This window comes from Octodon degus, unplaced genomic scaffold (assembly GCF_000260255.1).
Source record: "Octodon degus isolate 3935 unplaced genomic scaffold, OctDeg1.0 scaffold00089, whole genome shotgun sequence".
Classification (NCBI taxonomy): domain Eukaryota; kingdom Metazoa; phylum Chordata; class Mammalia; order Rodentia; family Octodontidae; genus Octodon; species Octodon degus.
Genome location: NW_004524665.1, coordinates 4,884,652 through 4,903,808, shown reverse-complemented (window position 1 = coordinate 4,903,808; position 19,157 = coordinate 4,884,652). Strand labels below are relative to the sequence as shown.

The 19,157-nt window shown below is 49.8% G+C and overlaps 1 protein-coding gene across 1 annotated transcript in view; it reads right to left on the bottom strand.

The window, feature by feature from the left end:
• The window catches only part of Trpm8 (transient receptor potential cation channel subfamily M member 8), a 105,269-nt gene that overhangs the window by 30,261 nt on the left and 55,851 nt on the right, over nucleotides 1–19,157 (bottom strand). Inside the window, exons 18-21 of the mRNA XM_004637332.3 lie at nucleotides 13,949–14,040; nucleotides 12,150–12,291; nucleotides 10,872–11,043; nucleotides 8,876–9,053 (exon numbers count right to left, since the gene is read on the bottom strand). Coding sequence (XP_004637389.1) covers nucleotides 8,876–9,053; nucleotides 10,872–11,043; nucleotides 12,150–12,291; nucleotides 13,949–14,040 — 584 coding nt within the window. The remainder of the gene's footprint in view (nucleotides 1–8,875; nucleotides 9,054–10,871; nucleotides 11,044–12,149; nucleotides 12,292–13,948; nucleotides 14,041–19,157) is intronic.

Sequence of the window (19,157 nt, the reverse complement as noted above, 5' to 3'; positions counted from 1 at the left end):
CAAATTAAAAGAAAACTGCAAAATTGGTAACATTATGCACCAGGTTCTGTTCTGAACAGTCTGCCTGTACCAACCTACTTACTTATCAAGTAGCTCTGTGAGTCCTATTACTGTCTATAATTAATAGATGGAGAAATCGAGGGCCAGCAGTGGTGACTAAACTCGGAGTCCCCCAGCTAGAGGAGCATTATGCAAAGATCTGAGCCCAGTAACTCAGCCCAGTGCCTCATTACCTCAGCAGAGTGAAACACAAAATGTCTTCACAATCTGATTCCAGTTCAAAAAGGGATTGATTGCCTTAATAGCATGGCCGACAGTGACAAAGTGTGCTGCAGTCTGCAGCCAGTGCTGTCAGGCAGGCTGGGGCCTTGGAAGGGAAGGATCCATTGTGCCAGCCATGCGCTGTGACCCACCTTCATATCAGCCTTTCCTGGTAGACCTTTCTAGGTGAAGAGCACACAGAACACAGCTGCGCTATAGTACAGCAAACTGAACCCAACAGTTAGCCTGGCATTTCTTCCAAATGGAGGTCAGGTCACTGGGGCGGGGTGGGGGTGGGGCAGACCAAGCATCGTTGTCCTCCTGTTCCGCTCCCCAGCTGGCTCTGGGGGCTATCGAGGTGAATCAGCATGCTCACCCCAGATTCATGGCTCTCACGCCAAGAACTTGCCAGCAATCACACTTCACTACTTGGTTCCAGAGTGGCTGTCCTCCGCTCTCAAGGCACGCCCAGATTTTACCCATTTTCTGTCTATTGGGTTGTTGTCACTGGCCCAAACTCAAGTGCCCACTAGCCAAAATGCCTGCATCCACTCGATTACATCCAGGGAGGTTTATCCACAAAACGTTCTTTGTCCTTAGGATGCTTGCATAAGAGTAAAGAGCCCCTGGGCTGATGGCCTCCCTGCTCCTCAGGAGCTCAGAACAGAACAAAGGCCAGAGGAGCCCATGCTGGAAGAGGGTGCACCTTGGCCTAACTGTGATCCTGGGTCTTCTGGGCCATCCAGAGCAGGGCAAGGCAAGCTGCAGTCTGGGTGCAAATCTCAGCTCTCACTGCTTGTGTAAAGCCCTCCAGCTAACCAAGGCTTAGGAAGACAGAGAGGCCCAGACAGTGCAAGGCCACAGTGTGTCACTTTCTCAATCCATCCAGCCAAAGCCTCGAGGCCAACTAGCCCTCACAGAGCGGCTCTGCTGTAGCCCTTGGCCTCAGAGGTCTTGCGGCCAGGCCTTGGAAGCATGTCTTTGTGCCGGTATCTGTTTCCCTTTGTAAGTGCTAAGCCTTGAATATCATTATTTCATTCCTTCCGCCGGACAACCCAGGAGCCTCCAAGGACCTTCCTGCTGGGAGGGCAGCTTCTTCTGCACCTCACGGGCAAACGTGGATCCAGGGTCAGCATTCTCTTCACAGATAAGTGGTGAAATCCTGGATCCACACTCCACAAGGTATGAATAAGCTACTGGGTACCAGGCTTCAACCACTAAAACTGTTCTGCACCAAGGGGTGATCTGACAACACACTGAGCACTTATATTTTTAAAACTTACTACAGCAAAAGATGCATCGCCATTGTCTCCCTCAAGACCCGCCCCCTTGCTATGAAACATACCCCCATTCTTGTCACTTTCAAACATTTTACAGTGTTCAGCAATTTCTGCTAAATAAAAACATCGTGTGTGTCTTCACCCTCCGTGTTCACAGAGCCGGCACCACGCCACTCCTGGCTGCTGCCCAAAGTAAAATGAGCATTAAAGGGTGACATTTTGAATTGATTCAGAACATCAAGGCAGCCACGGCAGCACAGCAAAGGCACTCAGGGAGGAGGGCGCCAGAGCTTCAGCACGAAGGGGCAAGAATGATAGATGTGTGCGTTCAAAGCCAGGGGAAGAACTGCTGGGACCTGTGACAGCGTGTCTGACTAGAAAGTCTCTCGGTCGTCAAGGACCATCTGCGCCTTCCTGCTGCAAAGCAGTCTGCAATCCTCCTTGCAATGCTCCATTTCCAGCGGGGTCTTGTGCCCTAGCATCCACTTGCCGGAACCGCTCAGCTGCCTGGAGATGAGCAGTGACAGCCAAAGTCACCTCTTGGAAGGACCTGAGCAGGAAAGAAGGAGGAAGCAGGAGCCTCCACAGAGGCACCAAATCTCAGAAATTCACCGAGACTGAGCCAGAAATGGTGGCCCAGGCCTATAAAGCCCTCGGGAGCAAGGCAGGAGGATCCCAGCTCAAATCCTCCCCTACATCACTGACTCAAATAAAAAACAAAATTAAAAAACAAAAAGCTGGGGATGCATAAGAAAGAAAGAGGAAGGGCCTTCCAAATAGCTCAGCAGATTAAAGCACCTGCAAGCAGACCCAGTAGCCAGGTGTTTAATCCCTGGGCCTGCTATGCTAGCCCCACCCCCAGGGCATGCTGAGATGGCAATTGAGACTGGGCATGGTGGTGCACCTGTAATCCCAGCTCTTGGGAGGCTGTAAACAGGCAGATCACTATGAGTCTGATCTAGTAGTGAGACCCTGAACACCCTGTAGAACCTTCCCTAAAGTACAGGAAAAAAAAGAAAGAAAAAAAGAGGAGGGGAGTGAAGGGGAGCGGAAGGAATGGAGAAGAAAGAGAGGGGAAGGGAGGAAAGAGGAGGAAAATAGGGAGAGAGGAAGGAAAAGAAAGAGGAAGAAATAAAAGAAAAAGAAATTCACCAAGAATGGAAGTGTCACTAACGTATAACAGACATGTAGAATTTAGACAGCCTGGGCATAAACAAAATCCAGAAATACATGGGAAAGAAGAATGACTAAATGTTAAGAACATTTATATAATTCATCACTTGTATAATGCACCATAATCCTAGATCAAAAGGAAAATATGATTTTAATAATTGCTAGAAAGTTTCCTGGCCACATTCAACATCACTTTCTGATTAGAAAAGAAAGAGCAGAGAAGAAAAAAGTTTAATAAGTAAGGAGTAGGAGGAACCCATCTCCCTGGCCCCCATGATGTGATAAAAAGAAAAAAAAAAAAAAAGAGAAATAATTCAGGAAGGCGTTTTACTCTAACATAAATAACCAAAACTTTAATAGCCTTCATATGTATCAAAAATACTTATTAAAAGAAAAACATAATAGAAAAAATACTTCATTCACAATCATAAGTAGTTGGAAATAAGTTAACACAGCATGTCCCAGACACATATGAAAACAAATATAAAATTTGCTGGGGACCATATAGATTGGAAGCAGTGGAATTCAGGCCACTTTTTCTAGATAGTAAGAAACCAACTTGTAAATAATCCCTCAAAGTTAACATCATGACAATGAAATTCACAAGATTATTTTTCCTGGAAGGGGAAAGAAGGTTCACAAGATGATCTTCATGCTTCTCCATGCAATTAAATATACAAGAAAAGCCAAGAAAGCTCTGAATAAAGATAATGAGAGGAACTTGTACAACAGATGCCAAAGGGATAAAAAAAAAAATTCAGTAATGAAAGCCGTTTGGCAGTAAAGCCAAAATAGAAAGGCCGATCCAACCAGAGCACAATGTCTGCTAGAGCATTCACCAACAGGAAGCAGAGGCGGGGACAACAGCAGGACCCTAAAACAGCTGGGAATGCAGGGCAGTGGTCGGCCACATGTCCAGCAGGCAGACACCTTGTGACAGCTTTCCACAGATGTCCCACACTGCGCTTGGCCACTCCGTCCTGGGCGCACCGGGAATGACTGACCCACACTACCATGTTCCCTGGGGGTGGCTGCGACGCTCCTGCCCCCAGCAGCCCCGCGCGTGTTGACCACATCCAGGCTCCTTGGCACTCTGGAACATCAGCAGGCCTTACACGAACCAGGGGAGAGGAGTGTAAGTTTCCTAACAAAAAGAAAGGATAAGTGTCCCAGGGGATGGGATGGAGATGCTTATGACCCTGATTGGATCATTACACATTGAGTACATATCCTGAAATGTCACACTGTACCCCATAAATGTGCACAAAATGTGCCGGTTTAAAGGAAACAGAATAACATGATTTTTTTTTTTTAAACTTTAGAGGCAACAGAGGGAAGCCATGAAAGATGGCAGCGACGTGTCAGTTTCACTAATTTAAAAATGAAGCAACCTTACCAGAGCGATGGGAAGGAAAAACTGAGTGGATTCGACAGCAACTGGGGAAGAGTCAAAGATCCATGGATAACGCAACAGGAAATAAAGGTAGCCACTGGGCCAGCATGGGGACCGTAGCTGCAAAACCAGCAGCAGCGGCCAGCATGGAGAGACAGCAGCCAGTGTGTGCCAGTGTGTGCCACTGACTTGGAAATGAGAATTCAGCTTCGTGTGCAATTTCACTATCAAAGTGATATGGCCGAGCCTGTGTGCCATACGTCCCGGCAAGACCCACAGATTGTCCCTGCCCCTTCAGGAAATGACTGAGTTCTCCAACAGGGCACCAAAGATGCCTGATCCCAGCCCTTCTCTGCCTCCTCTCTCTCCTCCCAACCAACTCATCTGCCCTGCTTCCCCTCCCCCAGCAGCATGCTGGACACCAGGGTCGGGGACCTCTGGGCGCCAGGGACACAGTCCTCTGCAGGCAAGTCATCCAGCTGTGCCACCAGGATGCTGTCACAAGGACAAACCCCCTCCTCTGTAAACAGCTGCTCTGTGAATAGCTGTGCACGCTGCTTCCATTATGTTATGCTAATGTGTCCACGTGTCAACTCTTCCTCCTCTGTCTCTGATTCCTTATTTGTCAAAGCACAACATGGCTACAGCCACATGCACATGATTAACGATTCGGCGAGTCAGCACACATAGCGCTTGGCTCTCACCTAGCGCGAAACGCTTCAGGAAATATTAGTTCTCAGCACTACAAGGGGCCGTGCCTTTCTTTTGGTTCTTCTCAGCCCACTTCGATAGCCTCTCCCTGAGTAGCACTAATCCTTTGTAATAGGTGATTATTTTCTTCCTTCTACTTTTCTATAAATATATCTTATTCCTAAGACTTAGCCATGTTTCTTCTTGGAATTGTTCTAGATCACACAGTGGCTGAGTCCTTGTCAGACCTGCACAGGTGAATTTGTCTTTAAGAAACGGCGTCCCTAATCATCAGAGCTCCTGGTAAGGGCAGGCCTAGCACTGCCAATGAGGTGCCCACTGCGCACAGTTCAGCTCTCAAGTGAGTACTCTGGTGTGGTGCCAGACCAGGCTCACAGCCTGGACCTGCTGCTCGGAGGGCCAGCCTCTGCCAGCTTCCACAATGACCAGAATATTCTAGGATGTTCTGGGATTTAACCCCAGGATCACGGCGGGGCTGCTTCAAACTGTTCTCAAGTTCCTAGCCTGGAAGTGACAGAGAAAAGGCCTCTGGTACAAGTCAGTGCCAACCTGGGGGGTCACCCTGGAGACAGTATCCCCAAGCTGTCTGCTGAAAGTCTCGAGTGTGGTAACAGAGGGGTGGGGTGCAACAGTCCAGAGCCTCAACGGTTGAGGCCAGAGTTACACCAGACACGTCATGAGGACCAGGGGTGGTGACGTCCAGATTTCTGTCACCATAACTAGAAAGCACCAGTCGGGCCTCCCATCTCTCCTGCCCCAAATCCCGTCATTTCACGCTTATGATGCAGACCATGGATTACAGAAGTCATGTGATCCTCCAGAGCAGCTTTTGTGAACTGCTGTCTTTCTGAGATTTCCGGAGGAGTCAACACAACTCCAGGGCCAGGCACTGGGAGCCGCTGGCCGTCGTGTATTAATGTCTATAGATAGATTTAGTAGTTGCTTTTTCCCAGCACTACCCAGTGTTGAGACTGTTGGGATACATCACCACTATAAAACCAGCCTGTGTCCTATCCTCCCTCACTTCAAGGGAGGGACCTGGTCAGCTCATCCTTCCATGACTGTGGATGAGTGGTCACCTGTCACCTTTTCTCTATCTGCTCAGGCTTTGGATGGCGCTGACATGTGGATACTGTGACACTATTTGGCTGTCTGTGTCCCGAGTCCTTGCTGGCCACCAGCCAGGCATGGTGAAAGACGGCATGACACATGCCCTCCTATACCCACAGGACAACCTCCTGGTGCTGGCACCAGCACAGAATGGATGCTGTGCTTTCCAGGATGGCTCCTGCCACTCTGCTCTTCACCACTGGTGCCTCCGAGTTAGCACGAATCAGAAGCTGAGCAGAAGTGGCCCCGGATACAGCCTGTCCTCACTCTCCACCAGCCGAGTCCTCAAAGGGCTGGATGCTCAGGCTCCACCCCAGTCTCCACCCTCAGAGTTCACCATCCAGAAGGAGAAAAGGCCTCTACGATTGAAGGGGACACTGCTTTGGGCCCCCAGAGGGTCTCTCCGAGGCATGGGGAGGGCTTTGGGGATGCAGTTGTGAGAAGAGGGAAGGAGCTGGAAAGGTGGACAGGAGGACCAGCTCCTGTGGGCACATCAGGGGTGACATCACCCATGCAGAGAAGAAAACACACAATAGCAAGTAGCCAGACTAGCACAGAGGTGCACGCAGGAGCTGGGTCTCCCCATGACCTCTGGAGAGCTGAAGATGTGAAATTCACTCCGCATCGCACAAGGGAACAGGAAATGCTCCCAGGGCTTTAAACAGGCAAGCAGGCTTGAGGTGAATCACTGTGGCCAGAGGAGTCCGCTGGCGGGTGTGGGGGTGGAGAGGGTGGCCCCTGGACAGCAGGAGGCCAGACGCCACTCTCAGTGCAGCTCTCCCAACACACGACGTCCCCAGAGGCACATGTCCCCACCCAGCCCTCCCCTAAGGGAGGTGGCTGGGCAACACAGAGGCTTCCTCCACCTGCAGCCTTCCTTCCCAGCCTCGGGGCCCTGGCTGACACGGGTCTTTTCCTCATTCTCTTCTCTAAATGACAAAAACACTGTGACCTTTACAGCTACTACAGCACGTAATTGAGTTTTTTAAGTTATTCTCTTTTGCTGTTGGGAAAGAAGACTGTGCTCTGAATCAGTTTATATTTGTTTTTATATGAAAATGTATCAGCCTCTCCTCCAATAGAGGTCTGAGTTTGTCTTTTTGGAGTCTGAGGAGTATCGCACAGCACAGGCGTAACACACCTTATCAATCATTACTCAGAAGACGGGCATCACGACCCAGTAAGCACCTACTTTCACAGATCTGTAGAGCAGAGCCTCAGCTATGACACGGTCAGAGCAACAGAGTTCGTGCTTTCCTGTAACAGTTGTTCGTCAATTACTTCCGAAGAGTAGCAGCAGCTCATGCACCATGAACCGTGCTGTGTCCCAGCCTTGCCTCCCGCCCCACGGACGCCTTGAGCTCGCGAGCGCCAATCCAGCAGCTCAGTGCCTTCCTGGCTACAAGGCCGAATTCCTTTCATCTACGTACTGAACACTTGACTCTCTCTTCTCGGAAATGTCTAATTTCCTATCATATATCTTCTCAGCAGCTATCTTCCCCTTATAACATTTCAGGTATTCTTTATTAGCTTTTGATCATCATATGCATTGCAAACATCTTCCTCCATCTACTTCCTTCCTTCTTTTTTTTTTTTTTTTTTTTTTAATTTATGTGTTTGGCACAGGGTCTCTCTATGCCACTCAGACTCCTAGTGATCCTCTTGTTTTCAGCCTTCCCTGCGCTGGGAGTACAGGTATGCACCACCAGGCCTGGTCTTGGTTCACCTGGGGGCAGGGTCAGCACGGGTCAATCCACTTCCTTTTAATATTGCCTTTTTTGTTTTGTGTTGTATTGTGCATTTGTTTTCTGTTACTGGAGACTGAACCCAGGCCTTTGCACTGAGTTACAACCCCAGCCCTTCTATGAAAACAAAAACCAAAAAGAATTTTTTTTTTTTTTTTTGTATTTTATGGAAGGATCTACAGGATGTTCAGGGTCTCACTACTAGATCAGACTCATAGTGATCCGCCAGTTTACAGCCTCCTAAGAGCTGGGATTACAGGCATGTACCACAACGCCCAGTCTCAATAGCCATCTCAGTGTGTCCTGGGGGTGGGACCGGCACAGCAGGCCCAGGGATCGAACCCCCAGCCTCTATGCCTGCTTGCAGGTGCTTTAATCTGCTGAGCTATTCGGCCAGCCCTATAGATTTGTTTTTGAGGCAAGGTCTTGCTAAATTACAAAAATTCCCTGGACTGGACTTGAACTGGTGACCCACCTGCCTCAGCTTCCCAGGGTCCTGGGATTACAAGCCTGCATGACCTCACCCAGATTTTATCATTTCATGTGCAGTTTCTTTTCTCTTAATTAACTGTTTTATGAAACAAAAAAGTTCATCTTGTCATTCAGAGTTTCTGGTTTTGACAAACAAGTCCTCTTCCACATCAAGCTTCATTTTCTTAAATTTACATATTTTTATAAGTGGTCTGTGCCAGAATTTGTGTACACAAAATCACCACCTACCCTAAAGGAACAGTACAAAGCAAGGTCCCCCAGGGAGCCTATCACAGAGGATGCTTTGGAACCTCCTTAAGAAAGAAGAAAGGGAAATGAAAAACATCATTTTTCCTTACACCAAGGAGCACTGCCAAACTCAATAAAAACAGTTTACAGTCCTCACAAGTACTCCTTCACCTCCTCAGCCACAAGCCCCAAGAGAGTCACTCCTGGCTCTACTCCTTGTGGTTTTATTTACACTTAAGAATTTGAAACCATACTCATTAAAGTCCTCTAAGCACTAGAGTATGGACCACCGAGTCTTGAGAAATGCAAGGAACCCTGGAGATGAGCTGGCAAGACAGCTTTGGGGGACCCTGTGGGAGCCCCTCCTGCCCCTGCGCATGCAGACCACCCATGCCCTGTAGCCTCTGCTCCTAGCTGCTCCAGCTGGACATTGTCAGCATGCCAACCTCGTCCCGCCCTCCAGCTCGCGGCTGCGTACATACCCAAACATGGCGACCAGCAGGTTGACCAGAAGGATGTTAGTGGACAGCATGTAGATGCACACCAGCGGGATGGTCACCCACTCGGGGAAGCGCGGCAGGTTGTGCTCGTCAAGCTCCACACACAGGGGCTTCGACTCGTTGCCTGTGAAGGTGCAGTGCGCGAAGTCGTACGAGGTACCTGCGGGTGCAGAGCCGAGAGGCCCAGTGAGGCCCTGCGGGGGCAGGGAAGGCCACAGCACCCAGGGAACAAGGGACCACAGATGTGGGACATCTCCAACGGGGTCCCGAAGTGCTTCGCCCAAACAGCATGGCTTTCTGAAGTTCACTTGCCCTTTGCCCTTTCCTGAGCAAGCACTATGAACCAAGGACTACACTGAGCTCAAGACCCAAGGGAAGGGAAGGCAGGTATGTCCCATGCCCGAGAGAGCTGCCAGCCCTTGGGTCTGCAGGAGACAGGTCACCCAGAAACAGTTTCCCACAAGGCAAGGGGCTTGAGCTGAAAGCAGAGGTACGAGCAGGCATCAACCACTGGATGGGGAGGAGCAGCCGCCCAGAGCATCCTAACGGAGGCAGTGGCAGTGGCACATGCCACGGCCCTGTGGCAATGGAGGTGGCAGTGAAAGCATCCCCCTCCATGAGGGCATAAGATGTCCAGGCACCAGATATGTGACACCTACAGGTTTACACTGAGAGCAGTTGGAAGCCTTTGGCTACCCTAAAGGACCACCCATCTGCAGTGTAGGTCCAAAGGCTCAGGGGCCACAGGTGAGGCAGCTGTGCTTGAGATGTGGGCAATAGGAATGGCCCCGGCTGGCACGGGAATGGAAGATGCAGTTGGATATCAAAAGCAGGAAGAGACAAAACCAACAAAACTAGCTGAGAACTTGGACCCAGTGGACTGGGTGGAAGAAGGTGTCGAGGACGACGTCAGGCTGTGATGTGCATGGAGCGGGGGTCTGAGGAAAGGCCAAGTCTGGCAAGGAGAGCTGCAGAAGCTTCCTCTGGGGCGCCAGGATGTGCCTCAAGGTCTCAGAGGATATAGGCCCCGGCCCCCGCACAGCACTGGTGTGAGGTCCTGACAGTGCCCTGCAGGGAGACTGGGCCCTAACAGGACAGAGAGGCAGAAAAGTGGAGTCACTTCCAAAGGCCACACAGCACACAGGGGCTAACCAGGCTCAGAGCCCCTCCTGCCACTCGCCCATGGGTGCCTGGTACTGCTCCCACTTGGGGTGCGAACCACCAGCGTGGTGGCCATCTGGGAGCAGCCTGCACCCACTATGGATAGCGGCAAGGACGGCCTGCAGATGGAGAGTGACAATGACAAGACACCTTTCCAGTGCTGCGCAGAGGTAGATCTGTTTCTGAGATCCAGCCAGAGTCTTCAGGGTGGAGGATGGAGACTGAGCAAATGAAAACACCAGGAAACTGAGATGCTACCTACCAGGTGGGCACTGGCTCAGGGACACCACCAGCACCATCGAGGGTGGCAAGACTGCAGATGACAAGGCAGGGCACTGGAAGTGCCCCTGTCTGCTGTCCTCCGGAGCGAGGGTGTGTCAGACTGGATGTGGGCTGACTGAAGCCACCCGTGCCACGGTGCTGCCCCCAGAGTCCAGCCAGGAAGTCAGCGTCAGACATTTAAATTCCGGGTTCTGATTCGAGTCTTTCAAATTGCTCCTTTTGGACTTGCTGATTGTGTAGAAAAGCCCTACTCACAACCCTCTTTTCTAAACGAAAAGAGGGTCCCACTGCTCCTGTTGCCGTCAGAAGTATGAGAAACAGTGTTTTATAAAGTTTTTAAAGACTGAAACACTGCTTCCAAAGTGAGATCTTACTTAGGAATAAAGGGAAGGTCTCAGGGGATTACTTTCCAGTCCCTGACATTGGACTCGGTTTGGCTGTGCACATTTGAAGCTATGGTCTGAGGGTCAGCCAGAGGTCAAGTGAGGACAACTGCCTTTGCTAGGGCCATTGTCCCCACCCATGTCGGGCTCACCGTCCACGTCGCTGGGCACCTGGCCGAACATGGCCAGGTAGGGCTCGTAGATGACGGAGCGGAAGATCCACCTCCAGCGCTGCTCGTTCTGCCTCAGGATGCCCTGCCTGGCCACCCCGAAGGCCACCATCCACACCGCAAAGAGGAACAGGAAGAAGAACACGTCGATCAGCTGCCAAGGGAGGACAGCAGACAGACCTAGGTCAGCGTGGCGCCCTGGGTGGCGCAGTTATGTGGCTGACCCTGAAGAAAGGCAGAGGACCCAGGGCCCAGAAGGCCTTCAGGACGCAGTGCTTGCCAACCACTGGAACGGAGCAGCACCTTTGGGCTTTGGGGCATCTGCTGCGCAGGATTCCACCCGGCGGGTGCATGTCTGTCCTCCCATCTCCACCCAGCTCAGAAAGTGCAGCCAACCACACCCTCTCTGTCTGTCCTCACAACCCTGGCTCTCCTTCCAGCCCCCAAATTAGTCCTGTAGGCTTTTTAAAAGGAAAATAAAAGCAGTCCTTCTTAGACAAGAATGGGCAGCTTAGTTTGTTCCCGAGTGCTGTGCACACGCAGCATGACCTCACGGTGACAGATGCTTCAGTTATGCTTTGAGTGCAAACCACAGACCCAACCTCAGCCCTGGAGAGGAGCTCGTGGATGGGTAATGCAAACGCCCTTCTGACTTCGAGACAGAAAGGTGGACACAGGTCGGCTGCGCGCTGGCCTTGGAAAGCCATATCCAGGCCAGAGTGTAACAAGCCCCTGCTGGGGTGGGTAGGAAGCAAGGCTGGCCTTGGGCCTGGCAGCAGATGCCCAGAATCCCAGTGCTCTGGGTGGCTGAGGTGGGAGGCTTACAAGTCTGAGCCCAGCCTGGGGAACTTACCAAGACCCAAACAAAAAAATAACAAAGGGTTGGGGGACAGCCCAGTCCAGAGGCCTGGAGACTGCCCCCCAGATGCACATCTCCCTCTCTGCCTGTCTCTCCCGCACTACCCTGCCATCCTGCCTAGACTCTGCTGTCTGCATCTGCACAAAGGGTACAGAACCCTCCCTGCCTGTGCCACGTGGCCGCTGGTGCTGTGCTAAATGACACCATCAGCAATTCACAGCCTGGCCTGATGTTTTAGGTGGGACAAGCCCTGATTAAAACCCAAGTTAGAAGGCAGACCCTCCCGGTCAGGACTTCCTACGAAGGCAGCACCCACTCCCTGGACAGTGCACTCCCGTCCCCATGAATAGGACCCCAACCAGAGCAAGGGAAAGGGCAGTAATGGGGTTCCTGACTCTTACCATTCTCTGCAACATTATAATCTTGGGTCCTAAGTTTCTGCTTACGGTGAAAATGTGGATCAGCCTTAGAGTAAATATGATGTAATCCAGGCAGAAAATGACGCGTCCACAGTACAGAGAGCTTTTGTTGGAGGAGTGGAGCCTACAGAAAGGGTAGAAGCACCTGTGAGCTGCTGCCCGCATCATTTCAAAGTCTGGATTTCAGAAGTACCCAAACTCAGGCGATGACTGAGCTCCAAGAGGCTGAGGAAGCAGAAAGGCGTCAGACGCACCGCTCATGCGCCACCGTCCTGCCTCACTGGGTTCCGGGAGGAGCTGGGAGGACAGGAAGGACACAGCACGCAGCTGGGCTGCCAAGGCCCCTCCCTCCCAGGCCCTGGTCCTCATGATCCTGGGGGAACCATTTGCAGCCACTTCTGAGGTCACAAGCTTTGACAGTGATACTGATGCCTACCAGCACCAGGCCCCAGAGGCCCTGACCCTGCAGCTCCCCACTAAAAATGTTGCTTCATCTTGCCAGATCATGCAGTGAGTTAACCGTGTGCTGCTGCATCCACTGAAAGCCGTGAGCGCTCCCCAGAACAATCTAGAAATCAAACACATCCTAGCAACTGGGATGCAAGTGCCCAGACCCTAATCCACACAGGGAGGAAGACCACTAGAGGGAGACACTGAACTGATTCCCTTCACTGTGGAGGGAGAACATGTTTCCTTATATAAATAAATGAGAATCATTAGCTGCAAAGCCATGCTATACGATTCTTCCGACGTTGCTGCTGATCCCACCTACAGCCCTGTGCAGTGCAGCTGCGGGGATGTGGTACCACTCTTGTGTAGGATATATAATGTCCCCTCAAGCCCTCATGCAGCCACAGCGGAGGCTTTTGCAGAGGTGACTGGATCTAGAGTGAGCGACTGATTCATGCACCCTGCAGGGCTAGCTAGGATCCAGGGTGCTGGGATTAAGGGTGCGTGGTTGCTAAATCAGTCAACTGACTGGTATGGCACTGCCCTAATCCCAGTAGCCAGACAGAGTGCAGAAGGGGCAGAAAGACACTGTGAAGACCCCGGCTTGCTTTGCTACCTTCTGCCACCAGGAACCATGTCTCTGCCATGTGCCCCCTTGCCTTGGAACCAGCTGATCATGGGCTGAAACCTCCACAGACCGTGAGCTGCACAAACCTTTCCTCTTTTAACTTTGCACATTGGGTATCTCGTCTCAGCAACAAGAAAAGTAACCAGGACAGTGAGTCCCTCGGTTTGATTCCCAACACTGGAAAAAAAAAAAAGAAAGCTCCACTGTGGGCACGTGCGCTGTAAGCCAAGGCTTGGGCATGTGCCGGCCCCCGTCACAGGGCGCACACCTTGGATTTTGCCTTCGATGGTGATTTTGGACTTCTTGTCTAACACCACACTCAGGCTCTACAACTGCAGAAATATGGTGGTCACCACAAAGGCAGACGCCACAGTCAGCATTCAAGTCAAGACCAAGAGCATCCCCAAGGGTGACAGAGCCCTCGGCAAGCTGATCCTGCAAGATATATAACTCGCAATCCTCTCCCCAAGACGCCTATGAAGAGAGAAAAGCCATAAAGAACCCTTTTTATTGTAGACACCAGGGAGAGAAGAGCAGGAGGCAGCTGGATGACACCATGCTGTCCCTCTACAAAGTGTGAACCTGACTCTCCCTAATGGGAAACAAAGCCACAGACTTCCCATGGCTTCAAGTGTCCCAAGGGTTTCCTTCGTTTTTGTGACCAAAATGCCTGAAGCAGGAGCCAACCATGAGCGCTGCTTACCGAAATACAATCCCCGCGATGAAGTAGAAGAGCCCCAGCGTGTCCATCACGTTCCACAGGTCGGTGAAGTAATTCACCCCGTTCATGTACCACTGCAGGACAAAAGGCACGGGGCGGGGGGTCAGCAGCGTAGATACCTCAGATTTGAAAGCCACTCATTTAGGGGCCAGTGTGCCACAGCCTGAGATTCCAGGAGACCAGACAGCAGGCTGAACTATGGCTCTTCTTTTCCCTGTGTGGCCAGGAAAATCAAGGAAAAGGACTTTCACACCCTTGTGCACTGTCAAGATGAACCCACTGAGTTAGGACCCCAGGGCTGCCCGGCCGCTCCCACGCTGCTGAGGGGTGTGCTGCGCAGTCCTGGTGGGTGCTAGACCTTCACAGGTTGGCGTGCTTATTATGACTTTTTTTTTTTGGTACATGGAAGGAAAAAATATATATATTTTAAAGAAAAAGAAAACAACAACAACAAAATTCTCAAACAACATGATAGGAGAGTAATAATGGTTAATACATTGCAGATGGTTTTGGCTTAGTGAAACTTTTTGAAAAATTTGCATAGGACAAGGAGAAAGGATTTTCTTTGGGAAGACTGCCTCTCTAGCAACCCATAAACTGGATTTGGGGAAACCCAGGGTGGCTATTTGACCCTTTCACTTATTCATCTACTCAAAATAGATTTCCTGAGAGTCCACAGGACTCCAAGCACTCTCGCCAGGTTCCTGGGATACAGAAGCATGCTGAGGCACATTGCTGGCCACTGAGGGGCCCGTAGTCCCATGGGAAGGCATCTGGAAAGTGTGTTTAAAATAAGATGCGGTGAGATGGTGAGATAGTTCAGCATTCTAAGTGCATTCTTAGGCAAGCATAGGGACTAGGATTTGATCCCTGATACTACATGCTGCACCAGCCCTGTCCCAGGCACACTGAGCTGGCCTGGATATGGTGGTGCACACCTGTAATCCCAGTGCTGTGGAGACTGACACAAGAGGATCATTATGAGTCCAAGCTGCACAGTGAGACCCTGTACCAAATACATGAAATAAGTAAATAAAATAAAATGAGATGCAGACAGGCTGGGCATGGCTGTAAGATGGGAGCCCATGTAACCCAAAGAGGGAAGCCACAGGGACTTTTGTGTGAGGCAGGACACCAGTGGTGGTGCCACTCAGGAAGTGAAATGCCTGGCTTCTCTGCAGGAAGTCCCCATATCCAAGTCTGTCTGGGGCTTCAATCCCGTTTCCTATAGCACCTCTGACGTCAAGGCCTCCTGATGCTAAGGCATTGGTCCTGCCTGGCTCGCAGCCTCATAGCTTGGCGGCTCCTGTTTACGTCTTCAGACCCACAGAGATCCTACAAGCTTGGGTGTGAGGAGTCAAGACCCACAGGCAACTCCGCTAGGTGTGTTGGTGCATGCCTGTCGCCAACGCTTGGGGAGACTGAGGCAGCTGGATCGCAACTGGAGCCCAGCCTGGGGAAGTCAGCGAGTCTGTCTCAAAACTAAAAAGGGTTGGGGATGTGGCTCAGTGCAAAGTCCTTGGTTCAGTGATTCAGTGCTCAGTATCATAAAATCATCATCATCATCATCATCATCATCATCATCATCATCATCATCATCATCATCATCATCATCATCCAGAAGACCTGAGCCCACTGTTGCCTGTCAAAAGCCTGCCCTGCATGACAAGGAGATGTCTTGGGTAGAAAAGCAGCTCTGGGGCTGCAGGGCTACACTGTGGGGAGAACACTTTTTAAAGAGAAGAGCCCTCTTGTCTGGGAGAAAGCCAGAGGCTGTGTTCGCAAAAGGCCAGGAGTGGATCGCCCTTGCATCGCAGGACCTGGGGACACAGAGGATCCTGGGGCTGAGAGGTGCTGGTGGTGGCGGGGTGGAGCCCGCCTGGGTTAGAAACCCCGTGTGAGCCTGTGGGTATCTGTCTTGGGCCAAGGGGATGCTGTAGACACTGCGGAGTGCAGTGTTTTGATTCCCGGAGGCCATCTGAAGCAGCAGCTTGCTGTGTGGGGTTCTTCCCGCCCCCTCTCACCATGCCCTAGGTGAACCAGGTTCATAAAGACAGCTTGAGGCACAACATGGAACAGGTATTTTTCATCGAGTATTGATATGTTGAACTTTAAGTCCCTATAGATTATGATGAAAAAACATTTAAAAAATTAAAACATATTTTAAAAATAGGCTTAATTATATAATTCTTATGTTTATACATAAGTTCAGAAATCTAACCATATACAACCTTGTAGCAGAATAGTCCCACAACATTCCTTGATATTCAGACAGATAGTGAGGTTAAGCTTAACAGCCTAGGTTGTATGGTAATAACAATAAGCTTCTCTTCTGGAGGGTTAACAACCTAAGTTTACAGACCAAAATTAGAGAAAAGGAGGGCCACAAGGAAAGCCAACATTTTGGCTCTTGCCTTCCAAGGTCAATTAAGACTCAGGATACATGAGAACTTGTACTGTAACATCATGTAACTCAGTCGTGTCCCAAATTTTCTGATCAAGGAGATTATGAGGCCAAATAGGAAAGTGATCGATGATGTAGAGTGTGCCTAAGGAGAGTCACATGGAGAGAAAACATTCTCTCAGGCTTTCACAGAGAGCACACTGGCCAAGCAATGGCCATGACTCATCCACATGGCTGACACCGACAAAGGATCTACAATCTGAGGTACAGGATCTCAGGATAAATCCTGAGGGGGTTTGACTGACCTTAACAGATGCAAAAGCTACAACTCTTGTTGCATAGGTCTCGCCTTATCTTGGTCTTAACCATCCAGCAGAAAAGTATAAAAACGAAGTATAAGAAGTAAAGCCATGGTGTTGTATTGAGCTATAGGGGACTCAGGTCAACAATTTCTGACACTGACAGTCAAGCGGAAGACCCAATACTATTATGGACTACTGGACTCTTTTAGAATATTTTGCTGAGTTAATACACCTATAATATTCAAATGATGGAACTAAACAAAAAAGGGGGATACAGATGAATGTCCATTTTGTATCTGTGTATTCAAAGTGGTTAGGATAGATATATAGTTACATTCTCTTAATAAATGGAGGGATTTGCTCTAATAGTGTTTGTAAATAGGATATCATGTCTGCATCTTGTACAGCAAATAACCACTAGGAAGAGAGTATGCAGTGTGTTAATTATTGAAACTGTCCTACCAATTTGATTTGAAACTGTCTCATTGCTATTTGTTTCTCAATAAAATTATGGAAAAACAAAACAAAACAAAAAAGATAGAATAAAGTCTCTCTAAGGTCACCTAAAAAAAAAAAAAAAGACAGCTTGAGGTGCACAGGCTGTTCTGCAAGGAAACCCAAGGCGAGAGGCTGTGCACCAAGAGCAGCAGCGCCCCCGGGTGTCGGGTGCTGTAACAACAGGACTTGGTATCCACAAGCTGCACCGGGCACAGCGTGATGCGGCAGTGACCTCTGGGGCCTGGCCGAGCCCACCCTGCAGACCCTAAGCACGGGGCGGGAGTGCTGAGTAAGCCGCCTCAAAGATAACTCTAAGGAGAAAGGGAAGAAGCCTAGGGCAGAAACCCCATGACTCCCCTGCATAGCAAATGTCACCACAGAGGGGACAGGGGACTCAGCTAGTCCGAGAGAACCCTCTCTCGAATCAGGCCCTTTTTCCTTACCGCCATCATCCTGACCACTATCAGCTCCTAACTAGTCAGTGTCCCTGCCCTGTGCCCTCCCTGAGGACAGCCTCCAAGCTGAATGCACCTGTCCAGAGCCACCTCCTACAAGACCCAAGCAGGTGACTTTGCAGCTGTTTGTGGTGACATCTGTGACTTGGAGACTCTGGACTCCACCTCCCCATAAACGTAAGATCCCCTTCCGTGGAAGCTTCTCTCTCTACTGGAGGGCTCTCAGAAATGACCTGGCCGTCCTCTCTGGCTGCTGAGAAACTCCTTAAGTGTCAGCATAGTTGTCTCAAGGTCTATGGCAGTGCCTGTCACACAGTAGGTGATCAGTAAATATTTGCTAAAGGAAAGAAGGGATGAATAAAGTCTTTGGCTTAGGCCAACACAGGTCTCGAATCTTCTTCTACCAGACTAAGTGGTGTCTTCCAAAGCAACCCAGAATAAGCCCTCTTTCTCAGCTTCATGGTTTCATTAAACATCTGAAGAGACCAGGAGCACTTGGGCCTGCCTCACTGGTCTGACACCATGTCTTCATGCCACAGGGACAGGAAGGGGACTTGGGAAGAGCCTTGTGGCAAGAAGCAGGAACAGACTTTGAAACTTCCAAAATGACTCTACTCCCCAAACTAGTATACAGATTTAATGCAACTCCAATCAAAATAGCAGTAGCATCTCTCATAGTAGAAAACAATCCTAAAATTCATATGGAACCAGAAGAGACCTGGGATGGCGAAAGCCATCCCAGGCAACAGGAGTGAAGCAGAGGCATCATGATCCCAGATTTGAAGTTATGCTACAATGCTACAGTGATAAAAACAGCATAGTGCTCACAGTAAAGCAGGCATATAAATTAACAGAACAGAATAGAAGGTGCAGAACCACATCCAGGTACAAAGGATTTTTGGTCTTTGATAAAGGAGCTAAAAACGTACACTGGAGGAAAGACAGCCTCTTTAATAAACGGGCTGTGAAAATAGCAGAAAATTGCTATAGAGATCCGTATGTGTCACCACGCACTGAACTGAAACCCAGATGACTGAAATATCTAAATGTTAAAACTGAAACATTTATACTCCTGGAAGACAGAATAGATAAATCTCTTGAAAACACAGACAGAGGAAAGGACTTTCTGAACAGACCCTCAATGGCCTAAGAAATATTAACAAGAATCAACAAGTGAGATCCTACTAAATTAAAAAGCTTCTAGAGTGAAGAAAGAACCAACCCACAGAATGGGTAAATTTTTTCCATCTATTCATCAAAAAGAGAACTAATGTCAAGAATACATAAAGAACTCAAACAATCAGACCCCCAAAATAAAAGACCGCGTCGAAGATGAGCAGCTGAAATGAACAGACACTTCCCAGAAGAAGTGCAAACAGCCAACGGACACAGGAAGAAAGGCTCAGCTAATCTCTAGCCTTTAGAGAAATGCAAATTAAAACAACACAGGGATTACACCTCACTCCGGACAGAGTGGCTGCCATCAAGAACTCAAATAGGAGCTGGGGAGATAGCTCAGTAGAATAAGCACT